Source organism: Nothoprocta perdicaria, unplaced genomic scaffold (genome assembly GCF_003342845.1).
Source record: "Nothoprocta perdicaria isolate Ctin4 unplaced genomic scaffold, notPer1 scaffold_37, whole genome shotgun sequence".
In the NCBI taxonomy this organism is placed as follows: domain Eukaryota; kingdom Metazoa; phylum Chordata; class Aves; order Tinamiformes; family Tinamidae; genus Nothoprocta; species Nothoprocta perdicaria.
In genome coordinates, this window is record NW_020455610.1 from 4,105,194 (window position 1) to 4,118,700 (window position 13,507).

Genomic DNA, 13,507 nt, shown 5'->3' on the forward strand with positions numbered 1-13,507 from the left:
CACACTTTCCTCCATAACCGAGTATTTATCTTCACTAACTGAAATCTTCAAAGTTCAAAAAAATCCCTTAGCAAAAATTGACTTAGTCGAAATAATTTTTCCAAACACCTGAAAAGAAAGCTACAAGTCGTGTGGAAAGTTAAACTGATTCTTCTTAAAAATAAGGTTTTCTGCAAAAGGTAGTGTGAAATCTGCAATGCCGAGCTGTCAAGCCTGATGGTCAAATTAACTGCTGGTAAAAAGGCTTACTGGGAGACAAAGTCACACACTTTCAAGCCAATTTAAGACAGATTTGAAAATACTTGGGGAAGGAGAATTGATCATCCCATCAAGACAGCTGCTCTATATACCAAGTGAAATACATAAATTCAATTCTTACTTACTTACAAATGCTATCAACTGGAAATGAAAACTATTCAAGCAACTTTCAAACAATACAGAGCAGCCAAATGTTCCTGAATAATTCAACCAAGTAGGACTCCTAGGTTATTATTAAAACAAACAAAACCACACAATAGTCCCATGAAAGGAAAACATCGGGCAGTTTYTAAAGCCACATAAGGCACTTGAACACTAAATTGCTGTTTAATACATGATGGTCAGCCACAAAAGCATTAAAATGTAATTTTTAATACTTCAGCCAAAGGACTTTCCAATGCAAGATAAGTAAGACAGGGAGAATTTCTTTTTGTTGATGTTTTAGGTTTCAAATTAATTGCCATGAATTTTCAGATACCTGTTTCCTGAGGTCAGGGACTCTCTCTGTGTATTACCAGTGAAACGCCCAACATCTGTTGTTTTCAAGGCTTTCCCATCTTGCCTACAAATAGTTGATTTCAAACTTGTCCTTCAAACTTGGAAGCGTTCGCACAGCATAACCACCAGCACTAGAGTGACTACTAGAAAAGCAGTAATTTGGGGGTAGGGTATTCCAACATGACCTTAAAAGCATTTCATAACTTCTGAAAACACACTTCACATCAGCAGAATAGCGTTTAGAATCACAGAATGCTTAAGGTTGGAAGGGGCCTCCAGAGGTCATCTTAGTCCAAACCCTCTGCTCACACAGGGTCACCCAGAGCATGGGGCACAGGGCTGCATCCAAGAGGGTTTTGAAGACCTCCAGAGAAGGAGACTCCACAACCTCTGTGGACAGTCTATTCCAGGGTTCTGTCACTCTCACTGTTAAGACATGTTTTCTTAAGTTCCTGTGGAACTTTTGGTGCTTCAGTTTGTGGCTGTTTCCTCTAGCCCTATCAGTGGCCACCACGGAAAAGAGGCCGCCCCCTCCTCCTCCTTCCCTCCCTGGAGGTATTTATAGACCCTACAGCACTACAGCCCTGGTTTAGCACCGGGAGGCTGCACTAGACGATGTCCAAGGGTCTCTTCCAACCTTAAGGTCTCTCTGAAATGCCAACTCTGCAGAAAGTTGTCTCGGCCCCTCTCCAACTACCTGTTACAGGGGGGAGGCTCGGCGGCAGAGGCCCTGGCGGTGGCACCGGGGGCCGGAGGTTGACGGGAGGAGGGCTCAGGATGGGCGGCGGGGGCGGCAGGCCCGGCGGCGGCGGCGGCCCTTCCACAACAGGCGGCTGTGCTGGGAAGGGCAGGATGCCGGGCAGGTTCACATCTTCCACCACGACAGGATCGCTTCCGTGGTCAAAAGGGCACATGTCCCCCCGCATGCAAAACCCCTTCTCTGAAAGGAGAGAAGCAAAAGGAAGGGTTAGCACCAAGCAGCTGCGATCTCATTTTGAGCAGCTACTGGGTGTTCTACATCTAACGTGGGAATTTGGAAAGAGCCTTGCACGGTAACCAACATTTACACTGGGATACGGAATTGTCTSTTTAGCTTTAGCTCAACGCACAGCACATGAGAGTGCTGACCTGCTAGCAGACGAAGAGTTTCATTTTTCTCTAAAAATTATTTCTGTGCTGATTTGTAGCAGATTGTACAGAATCAAAGAAGGAAATATGAATGTCATTRCAATATCAAGAACACAATGCTTCCCAGTAGAAAGTGTAGGAAGTGAATTCAGACACCTCTGTTAGCAATGGAAGTTAATATAATATTCCTATTAATATCGAATTTTAACATGAAAAAATTCTTTTATGCTTTGTCTTCTGCAATTATTCTGAAGATAATTAAAACATTTATCACCGTCTCTAGTGCTTATCTGAATATTCTTATTCTGGTGCTTATAAGAGTAAAAAACATTATTATTTATAACTATGTATTGTTTACATGTATGTACATAGACACGTGCTCACAAACAACATACATATATAAACACAAATAGGTCTTTTTAAATATGCTAGGAGCACAACAATTTCCCTTTGCTTTCCTGCAAAGTAAAACTGCTCGTTTAGCAACTTCTGCCTTCCTCTCACCCTCTCACCTTCAAAAATGGCTAAAAACATTTTCCAGTGACTTAGTGAAGAAAGTCTTGTGTCTGATTACTGAACAAGAGACTTAAAAAAAGTGTACGTTATCTCATTCCATCTTCAGGAGAARTTATTGTGCTCAGAAACTGGAAGACTAAGGAAAAAATATGGACTAGAATAAGAGAATATGGAAGACTATGAACTAGAACATATGGAAGAATATGGACTAGAAAATACGATAGGATGAGCAGCATGACAGAACAAGCTAAACTAAAGAGAAAGGCGCGTGTATGAAGTCAGGACACCCACAGAGCTATAGGAAAGGCAACTGCAAAACGCATTTCCCAAAAGATTTTAGTACCAGTCTGCAAGGTACAAAGGAACAGTAATGACTTAAGACAACTATAACACAAGCAGTACCATTTGTTTCACATGTGGAAGACTGCAAAGTGCTAAGTTTCTTTTAAAGATACAAAGATTCAGTGTCATGCCTGAAGATGTTATTTCAAAAACGTATGAGTCTATATTAGTTCTTAGTAATACATGGATGGGAGATCACGACATAACATTCTACAATTCCACCTGTATTAAAAGACTACCTCAAAATACACATCTGCACAATACTGCTTGTGATGATTAAGAATAGTATTGCTGTTATAAACTGTCAAAGCTTAAGGGTTAAGCCCTTTATTTTCTTTACTAAAAAAMGATGTAATTTTAATATTCTAAGGATAGGTATTCTAAGTATTCTATGTTCTAAGGATAGGATAAAAGTAAAATATGGTCAGGTCAGTAAGCTGCTAATTATAATTGAAAGTATCAAATTTTGGACTTGGATTGAACCAGATACAATATAGAAAAAACATGCAGAAGTCTATTAAAATTTAAACAGAATTACATACTATTTTTCAAATGCACAAAGTAATTCTAATAACGAAAGCAACTACACCGACACCAGCACAGAAGGCTGTGTAGAACGCAGAGGATTAAAAAGTGGGACAATACTGAAGAATTTGCCTAAAAAAAAGGCAAGCTGTGTAAGAGGTAGAAGCACAGTATTAGGAAAGAGAGAAAGGAAGGGATCGTTGCAGGCTGGGGCTGGATGCATCACCACCTGACTCACCATCATAATCCCTGCAGCGCTTCTTGGGCAGCGGCGGCCGCCCGTAGGAGTTGTGGTCCAGCTGCTCCTCGTGGAACTCCGACCAGCTCTCAGTAGTGTTATTGCCATGATGAGCAGGAGCGATGACAGTGATAGTGCTGCTCAGCGTGGGGACGGGGTAGTGGCCAGAAGAAATGTTTGTTACAGAAGAAACRGGAGTATAATTGTTCTCTAATGGATCTGCTCTATCCATATCGTATTTTGGCTTTCCCAAATCTCTTTCTGTAGAGGARAAAAAAAGTTAGATTGTGTGAGTCCTCGTACACATTTTCATCACTAACATGTACAGCTATCTTTATTCCAAATGAAATCTAAATTCCAAAGTACAAAAATGATCATTAAGATGTGCTACAAGTTGCCCAGAACGACTGTRGAGTCTCCATTCTTGGAGATACTTCAAGCCCAACTCAGGACAAGGTCCCAAAAAACCTGTTTTAGTTTTAAAAATGTTGCATCTTCATTTATATGCAAGTTCAATATGCTCAACTGAATGCAAAGCTTAAATATAGAGCAGTATCTATATAAAGGTGTGAAACACTCCCAGCTACAGTGGTAATAGGATCCTTTTTATGAATACATACAAGTTACTGTCTTACCTTTCTATCAGTCTATTTCCTAACTACCATCAATTAAACAACTAGTATGTAGATTAAGAAAGAGCTCCATCATGAGAAAAGTTAGTAAATTCAAACAACCCCATGTAAAAGAAATCTTTAAAAAATTCCCTCACAAAAGACAAATTAGAGTGRGTAAAATGCTGAGAGCAACAGGTAGGTTCTCCTAGCCCCACTTTTGTGAATAAGTTATTATTTATCTACCTTGCCAAATCAGATTCTAAGTTTTCTGAAACTTAATGAGATGACATCAGCTCTGATATTTATCTCTCTCTCAAAATTGTTTAAAAACGGCAAACACATTTAAAAGTATCAGATGAGAAACATGAGGGGGAGAAACAGAGGACAAGGAATAAGAAATTAACTGTGCAAGTCTTATTTACACAGAGAAGAATATGAATAGAAATGTTGATGCTTCTTCAAGACTGTGCTACAATCTGGCATCTAACAATACAGGCAGCATCGACCACATTTTAGTGCCCAATTCTAGGTACCTCTGCTTCGTGTTCTGCTCCGACTCCTGCTTCGGTCTCGATCCCGGTCCCGCAACCTCTCTTTGCTCCAACTTCTACTTCGACTCCTGCTGTAGCTCCTGCTTCGCCCTCTCCTTCTGTTATACCGATCTCTGTAGGAATCTCTTCTGGGAGGGTTTCGGTCATAATCCCTCTTCCGAGAACGTTCATCTTTTTTCCTTTCATCGCGGCTTCTAAAAATACAATTTGGTTGGTTGTAAAATACGAGAATTAGGAAGCTGCAATTTAAAACCTTATCTTAAAAATCTCAAAAAAAAATATGAAAAGAAAAAGGCTTTGGGGACGTTATAAAAATGAAAAAGTTGGACAACGTTCTGCTCAATAACTAAAATTTTAAGTACTTTTAATTTTAATTTCAAAAAAGAGAAAATCTTAATTTCAAAAAAGAGAAAGGCTCAAAGAAAGCACTGCTAACAGAGATGGATATTCTATTTCACTGACTGTCCACGTCTTGTGTAGCCCTAAAAATTATTGTGATCCTTTCTTTCTTAGAAGACTTGTATAATTATTTTAGTTGGATTATATCATCCAAGAGATTTTCAATGTAGATAAAATATTGCTTCTGCACAAAAACGCACCTGAAAAAAAATTTCAAGTCAGAAATTCCAAGAAAAAAAAAAGGGGAGAATGCTTCTAAATTAAAACTCAGCACTATTCCATTTCAATACAGAATGTAGTAAGTGGTGTAAAACAGATCACAAATTTTTCATTCACTTGCATTATAAAAGTGAAATCTGACAGTTATGTGCAACCTTGAATCACTTCAGTGATTTGTAGTGACTTTATCATTCAGTACATGCACAATTTGACTACACAGACATAAAGGTAATAAAAGTCTGAAGACTTATCAAGTGACTGTGCAGAAATGAAATACTTAATATAGTAACACTATGGAAAAAAAATCAAATACATTTGATTACTAAAAAAAAAAGAAGTAAAATTTCATTACCTGGAATCTCGGTATCGAGAACTTGACTGAGGAGGACTATGATTCAATCTTCTGGAAAACTTTTTCTCTCGCTCTTCCTCTTTAACTATCTGAATTTTAGGAAATATCCATTAGATCAAAAACATGCGTATTCTACAATCAAGTCTTCTGCACAACTGAATAAAACTGAAGAACTCAAAACATCCATCTGTCAAGCCTTTACACTCATACAAAGTATGTTTTGCCTCTTAGAAAACTTTATAATAAATGAATTCYGCAATTCCTTAGAATACTCAAAACACTAGTTGCAAGAAAATACTTGCTTCTGTAAGAAAAATATAATAAAGTGAGCAAACCTCCATGTGCTGCAATGAAAATACAGCTACTTAGAATACAGATCTGTATCGAGGTGCTTTGAGAGGCTTGGGAAGATCTGACTGACACTGTGTTGCCTGTTTCTTATCAGCAACCTCACTGCTTCAGATCAGGGGAAGACAGTCACATTGATGCAGCCAAACCCGGGCTGCTGTTGAAAAGTGTCCCATCCTCCCTCCTTTTCCTCTCCCTTTTTTTCCTGGCTCCCAGGGGCGCACACACACAGTGGAGAGCCAGCCTAAGGGTGAGGCATGAACGGTGCAGCTGGAGGAAGCAGGATGGGTATTCTGAATGCCAGTGTGGCTCTGTGCTGCATTCAAGACCTCTATCCCTCCTGGAGTATCCTGAGCACGGAAGCCACGCAGGCTGTGCCACAGCTCGCACRCTACTAGTAACATTGCTCCTCTCTGGCCAGTGAGGACCTTTTTGGTTTATCTGTGAAGTGCCCACTCCTCAAGAAAACTTGTTTTAAGGGTACTCAGCMCACCTTGTACAAATCTAATAGATTTTATTGCTGTACTGTAGTTTTGTGACTACTACTGATGTTCACATAAACATGAAAAAGTTGAATCACATGAGCAASCCACAGGAATAGGGAGAGAACACAAACATTTAGAGGAAGGCCCCAAGTGCCTACCTCTTCCTTTTTTGTCTCTTTTTCCTGGTGCTGAAAAAATTCGACTTTCAGACTTCCTGATGATGGCTGTTCTGGAGGAGGTAGATAGCTTTTCGTATTCACAGCATCGAACAGCTTTTCCACAAAGATTTGAGTTTCTAGAAAAAAAGAATGTATAAAAATACTCACACTCAGTATTCAAAACTTAACACTGGAAAAAAAAATCCAGCCTTTCTAATATTTAACTTGCAAAGGAAAGTTAGAACAATGACAGACTCTGCATCTCTAACAGCATTTGTATTTAAAAAGATCTTTTTACAGACTCGAGAAACACTGTCTGTAATGAGAATGTTTCATAAAGGTTTTCAACCTTTAAACTACTTAATGCCTTTAAATAAAGTATCTGGGAGACTATTTCTGGAATACAGAGCTCCAGTACTTCTATTCTGGTAATAGTTTTTTAGCATCCTTAATTTTCTTAGAAACATCAATTAATAGCAAAAAAAATATACTTAAAGTAATATAACACATACTGGGCTACACATTTATCTTCGTAAAAAACTACTTCATGCAAATTTAGGTATATACTTACAAGTAACAATGCTTATGGAAAGATAAAGGCAAGGTTCTAAGTTAAAAGCTTGTTGCATTAATTAAGCAGGAAAGCAATTCCCTGGAGCTTAAGGTTCTGACAGCAACCGTACCTTTCTGGAGAAACACATCCAGCTGATCAACACACAGAGCTTTCAGCTCTTTCTCACTTTTATCCTTCTTCACCAAAGCCAGAACATATTTAGCGAGGGCAGATGGATCTGCATCACATCTGCAAATAGAGTAAAGCAAAAAAAATTGGAGTCAATAAAATGAACAACTGAGGATCTGAAATTGGTATCAAGGAACAAAACCTTTTCCATCAAAGCCAACGAAAATGCCCACAGGTAAGTTTTTTTTTTTTAAGACAAGAGTCCAGATATCTAAGAACACAAAGCATCACTTTTTTCGTTCTGCAGAAGAAATGTCTTCCTAGGAGATTTTCACACCGCATTTTATGGAGCATACGAACTAGAAAGACTGTCTTCTTACAGAGAAACTGTTAAGCAAAGTTAGCTTAATTATTAAAAAATATGTGATGAAAACATTGAAGATACCCCTGAAACACACAGGGACTGCTAATGGGAAAAACGTTCAGGTGAATAAAGTTGCATGTTCTATGCTATTTCATGTTCTAYACTACAAACAAAACTCACTCTTTAMGGCATTTTAAAGGAACGTTATCACTGCTTCCATATAAATATCATAAAATGCAGATGAACTKAAAAACTCATCCTCAAAAGCCTAGAAGTAATAATACCACAGAAATACCCATAAGCACCACACGGATAATAAAGGTAAGTTAGAGGATCACTACAGCTCTTGAGTATCTAACTGAGTTAAGCCTGGAGCACTGCAGAAGCTGATGGCAGAGTGCAACCCACACATCGCTTGTTCACTCAGATGAGCTACCTGAATTGGCTGAACCACTGCATGGAAATCCTGTGCTAAGACACAGGATCACCTGCTGCATTTTAAGTTCATTTTAAATGTCTATATTTGACCTGCAGCAGCTCAGCCGCTAGAGACTCAGCTATTCCATAATACCGGGATCTGAGTAGACACCCATGGGAGACAAGAGGACTCTGAGTAGAAATATTAATTTCATTGACCAAGCTACCTAGTCCCAATTTGAAGTCAGTCACAAGAAAATAAGTCTAATACAAGTCTAATGTTGCAGAAATGGAAAAGATTAAGGGTCTAAGAATCTATCTCCTGATGTTCTCAATGCTCTTGAAGGGCATTTTACTGCCCAGCTTGCCAGGGAAATGCCTTCCCTCTTCAACACACTCAGCAGCAGCACACGAGCCATGCAGGGGATGCCCAGCCCTCCCTTCCCTGCAAAAAGGGGTGCTCWAGCAGCAGTGAGGACAAGAGTTTCTCCAGTTGCCCCAGCTCCCTGCACCCGCATTTGCTGGCAAGTGCCTGAGGTCCCTGCTATGAAGGACGCTGCAGCTCTCCTGAAGCTCCTCAGTGTAGCACTTCTACAGGCCGAGGTTTTACAGCGAAAGAACTGGCACATAAGGCCATAAGGGTGCACATAAGTGCACCCTGCAAACATCACACTGGGACCCCAAAGAACACAGTGTGCTGAGGTCTCCCAAGGACCACTGAGCTAGCCTGGCAACAAACCTCAGCCTGGCCATTTGAGAAAATAATGACTAAAAAAGCAGAGATAAGGTTATAGCTTTATACACTGGTAACACATCTCAGAGAATTAAGATTGAACTCTTGAATGGAAAATAACTTCAAGTCCCACAACTGAAAGGGACAGTACTCCTAGACCAAGAAGCCAGAGCAAAACTATCAGCAAAGAACGTTAGAATTAAGATATATGTTAATGTTAAGTAAAATATTATTTAATATAACTGGTATTTTCGTACATTTTGGAAACAGGAACATGCAGTGAATTTTGGAGCGATATACAGAATAAAATCTACCAAAGCAAGAGAGAATACTGCAGAAGCCCATTACCTGTTTCATAAAGCCAATCCCAATAGCTAAACAAGTGGATACACTGGTTGATCAGGCAGAACAGCAGCATTTTATTAATCCATTTTTTCCATGAATTATCCTAAGTCAAAGGAAGACCCCAGCCCTCCAAACATACATACAGAAGTCACATGACAAGGACAACTACCTTGTGCAAAGAGTAATCAAAGTTAACAGTGCTGTTTTTAAAAACTAAAATGGGGCAAACATTGCACTGATAGAGCCTAACTGCACACTCCCTCTAGTGAAAACAACCGAGTAATRAATAGCATTAAACGTGGCCCTGGAATAGCACTGAACGTGAATATTTAGCAATGATGTCCCAGTGAACACGGATGATGCTGGTAGCAGGCCCCTAGTCACAGCAACTGAACGGCGGTTCCCAATCTCTCTCTCCTGCATTTTAAGGCAAAAAAAAATCTTAACATTGAAGTTTTTAAGTCTTAATGTTGATTACTGACATGCATTTTTAGACTGGGGCAGAAGGAAGCAACTCCTTCTCAATGCCTCTCAAGCCTCCTTCTTTCCCAAAAGGAGTTACTCCCAGCACAGTAAGCTTCATCCCTGCTGCAAAGAGAACCACCAAGCCAAGGGAGCCAATTTGGGCATCCTTAGAAGAAGTTAAAGGCCGAAACTTCAAACATAATTCAGCATCCTCTAGAAGGCAGGCAAGGCCAGAAATTCCTACTGCAAAAGCCATCAGAGCTGGTAGGGAGACGTATCCCAATTTTCATATTAGTTCGCATTATTCATCAATGTTGAAGACTGGAGGTCACGATCAGCCTGAGCTCCAGAAGAACTTTTATCAGCTGAAAAACATGCACATACCTACTGTTTATTGAAAAAGAGCCTGTACAGTCACTGAAGATCCTTCAAAGATGCCGCCTTCTAACTATCACTATCATCATTTTGGCTTTCCTTAGATTCAGTAATTCTCTATYCAGGAGAAAACGCTGTCTAGGCGGGTTCTCAAAACAGAAGCACAAAACTTGTGGCAGGTAAAACTGCGGGGTCTTTTGCCTGAGCACAGCATCGAACCAGGTTCCTTGGAAGCCCAATGCTGAACGGATTTTTCTTCCTAAATTCCCATTCAGCACAGCCTCCAGGAGGCTTTAATTCTAATCTTAACTTCTGAATGCTTGAAATTGCAAAGGGGCTTTTTTTTTTTTTTTATTGTTCCTTCATACAACTTCCATGTTGTTACAGATTTTCAACCCTCTCCCTTCAGAGTTTCAAGCTAAATTATACTTCAGAAAATCAACGTGCTATTTTCATATTATCACTAGTCATAACAGGAGGGTGGAAAAAAAAAACATGAGAGAAGAGGAAACTTTCCACAAGCTTTTTTTTTTTTTTTTGGTCATTTTTATTATCCTCAAAAATCAAGTACAATATTAGAGATTTAAATTTTTATTTTGATTTTCATTTAGTTGTCATGTGATAATCTGAGTATTAGACTGTATCAGATATAATCTGATTTAAATAATGACACCTGCATGGATCAAAACCCCAGTGAAGAAAAAACAAAACAAGAGACAAGAAGGTTAAAAAAAAAAAAAAAAAGGAAATGGCTGACAGTTTCTGCAATTTATTCTATTTAATTATCCACCTCCTACAGTAGTGACAAACAATCTTTGGTTTCTTTTTTCTACTGATTATTCTGAAAAGTTTAATTTGCCCTTTTTTAAAATACCAAATTTGTGCAATATTACCTTGGAATTTCATTTCATTCACCTAACTCCTGAAGTTTAATGCCCATTTATTTTGGATAGTCAGTAAGTRCTACTTTCTTAAAAAGATACAAACATTACTCTAAATTGACACTAACTGCACAGCGTTGGATGCAATGTGCTCAGCACGCAAAAGCTACACAGAAAAGGGCCTTTGTAAACTGACAACGTGATTCTGGGCGATTTATCTGCACTTTTTAGGACTGCACTTCAGCCTCTTCACGCAAGCAAAGGCAGTAACCCCTCTTGAAGTGCTGATTCGAAACAGAGGCCTCCTGTGAGGACTGCACTAAACTAACAAAAGTCTGGCTGATCTGCCTTTTCCACATTAATGAAGACCTTGTTTCCTTCTGTAACAAGCAGTGCAGGCAGACCTTKTATATCCTATTTAGCTAGGGTATAGTGGGAGCTACTTCTAGTTTTGGGGGAGCAACAACTTTCTTCTGCTCTGCAGTCTCAGTCTGACTGTATTTTCTTATCAAATTAGGATGCTTCAGGCATAAATAGCATACCATGTGCTTTGTTATGCACACATGGATTTTTAAGCATATTTATCAGTTTTTCTGAGCTTTTTTGACCTGCTTTTTATACTCTTACAGGTGCCAATGCTTTATTTTTTTGTTTGTTTTCCTGGTGATGTCCACTTAGAGAAGCAGGAAAGGCAACCCTGTTGATAGCAACAAAGGGCCCTATGGAGCACAGGGACTTTGCCTTGCAGGAGCCTATCATTGCATCTCCTTGCAGATTGTAACAGCAACAGGGTGACAAAGGTCTTTAACTGAAATTTAGAAGGAGAGGGAGGGGGGAAAAAAAAAAAAAAGACAGGCAGCAGTCTAGCACCAGAATGTCACTTATGGAAGTTCCAGATAGAAATTTCTTTTGAATTTTGCAATTACAGTTAAACTATTTGAATAATTTCTTGTTATAGCGTTCACTGCATGATACACTTGCAGTTCTGCTGGATACAAGTTTGAATCCTCATGTTAATTTGAACAAGCTGCAGGCTATCACAGACCAGGGCATACATGGAATATGTGCATGAGAGGTACGACAAAAATGTTGCTTTAACTCCATTCTTATGCTCAGGTAGGGAAAAAAATACCCTTATGCATTCGAATGTGTAAGACAACATCTGCAGGTCTCATAAGCAATGTTCTTAGCTTATTAAACAGCAAACTGATTCATTAATGATAACAGAAACTTATTAAAATTCATATTCTTATTACAGGCTATTTGACTCCTTTTGGATCCAGAACACTTCAGGAAGTTGATTTTCAGTTTGGGTACCTCTTAGATGATCACAGTCCTATGTTCAGTACATTGCCAATTCATTTAAAATCAGAAAAATAAACTTACAGACAGAATTGAGACCTACATTAAGAGAATATGTAATTATCAAACTGTCAGGTTTTTGGGAGGATCTACCTGATAATCTGCTTACAACAGAAAAACTTACTGTAGATACATACAGTATAAAACATGAATACATTGTATAAAAATCTATATAGCTACATATTTTAAATCGTCTTGTATTCTTAACTTTGATTCCCATTTCTACATTCCATCAACTTTTTGTAAGCATGTGTTGCAAAAAAAACCCAAAACCTAAGCATCAGTAATCATAAATTTCTCCCGCTTTGTCTTTTTCCATGCTATTTTCTTTACTAAATTAAAGAATATTGGCATGAGGAATCTAAACCAATTTCCACTGTAGCAAGAACATCTCAATGACAGAATTAAACAACAAGCATATTTTCTTGCAACCACTTTCTGATTAAGGGTTTTACTTTTGCAGAGTATTATATTAGTCAGAGAATATGCATCTGCTCTATATCAAACAAAATATATTGCTCTGGAAATCTTCAATAAAGATTATGTAATATATASATATATATAGTAGAGATGTACATATTGTTTATAGAGCATCTGAGTACTTCCAACAATAAAGGATCATGAAAAGCTTCAAAAGAGAATCAACAGCTTGTAGGACCAAACATGTGCAAAGCATCACAAAGTTCTTTCTTTTAAAATCATTTATTTCCAATCTCTTCAGACTTTGCAGTCATAATGACACTAACTCATTATTTCAGTCAAATAAAATAAAGTAGAAAAGATGAAGATGTAAAAGTAAGCCATAAACAGCATTTTTGATTTTGTTTTTAATAATGAATCGGTATAGAAAAATAATTTGGCTTAAGAGGAAATAGTTCTCTATAAAGACTTCTTAATTGAGAACATCAATTAAATATATAAAAAATTCACACCATCCCTGGCTCATATCTACATATTACAAAATATAAAATACCAAATACATTCTGAGAATGAACTTTGATTGCAAGTGATATGCAATTCCAGRCAACAGCATTAATCTTCAAACTTGGAAGATACGGAACACACTTGCACGTGTTTGAAAGTTCCATCTCCAGGTGAGGAGGAACTTCTTTRCTGTGAGGGTGCCAGAGCCCTGGMACAGGCTGCCCAGGGAGCCTGTGGAGTCTCCTTCTCTGGAGATCTTCCCAACCCACCTGGATGCCGCCCTGTGTCCCGTGCTCTGGGTGTCCCTGCTGGAGCAGGGGGTTGGACT

The 13,507-nt window shown here is 38.6% G+C and overlaps 1 protein-coding gene across 2 annotated transcripts in view; it reads right to left on the reverse strand.

The window, feature by feature from the left end:
• The window catches only part of RBM26 (RNA binding motif protein 26), a 51,011-nt gene that overhangs the window by 30,113 nt on the left and 7,391 nt on the right, over positions 1 to 13,507 (reverse strand). For both annotated transcript variants that reach the window (XM_026044504.1, XM_026044505.1), the window contains exons 2-7: positions 7,315 to 7,433; positions 6,632 to 6,768; positions 5,641 to 5,729; positions 4,653 to 4,864; positions 3,506 to 3,766; positions 1,454 to 1,696 (exon numbers count right to left, since the gene is read on the reverse strand). In XM_026044504.1, coding sequence (XP_025900289.1) covers positions 1,454 to 1,696; positions 3,506 to 3,766; positions 4,653 to 4,864; positions 5,641 to 5,729; positions 6,632 to 6,768; positions 7,315 to 7,433 — 1,061 coding nt within the window. The remainder of the gene's footprint in view (positions 1 to 1,453; positions 1,697 to 3,505; positions 3,767 to 4,652; positions 4,865 to 5,640; positions 5,730 to 6,631; positions 6,769 to 7,314; positions 7,434 to 13,507) is intronic.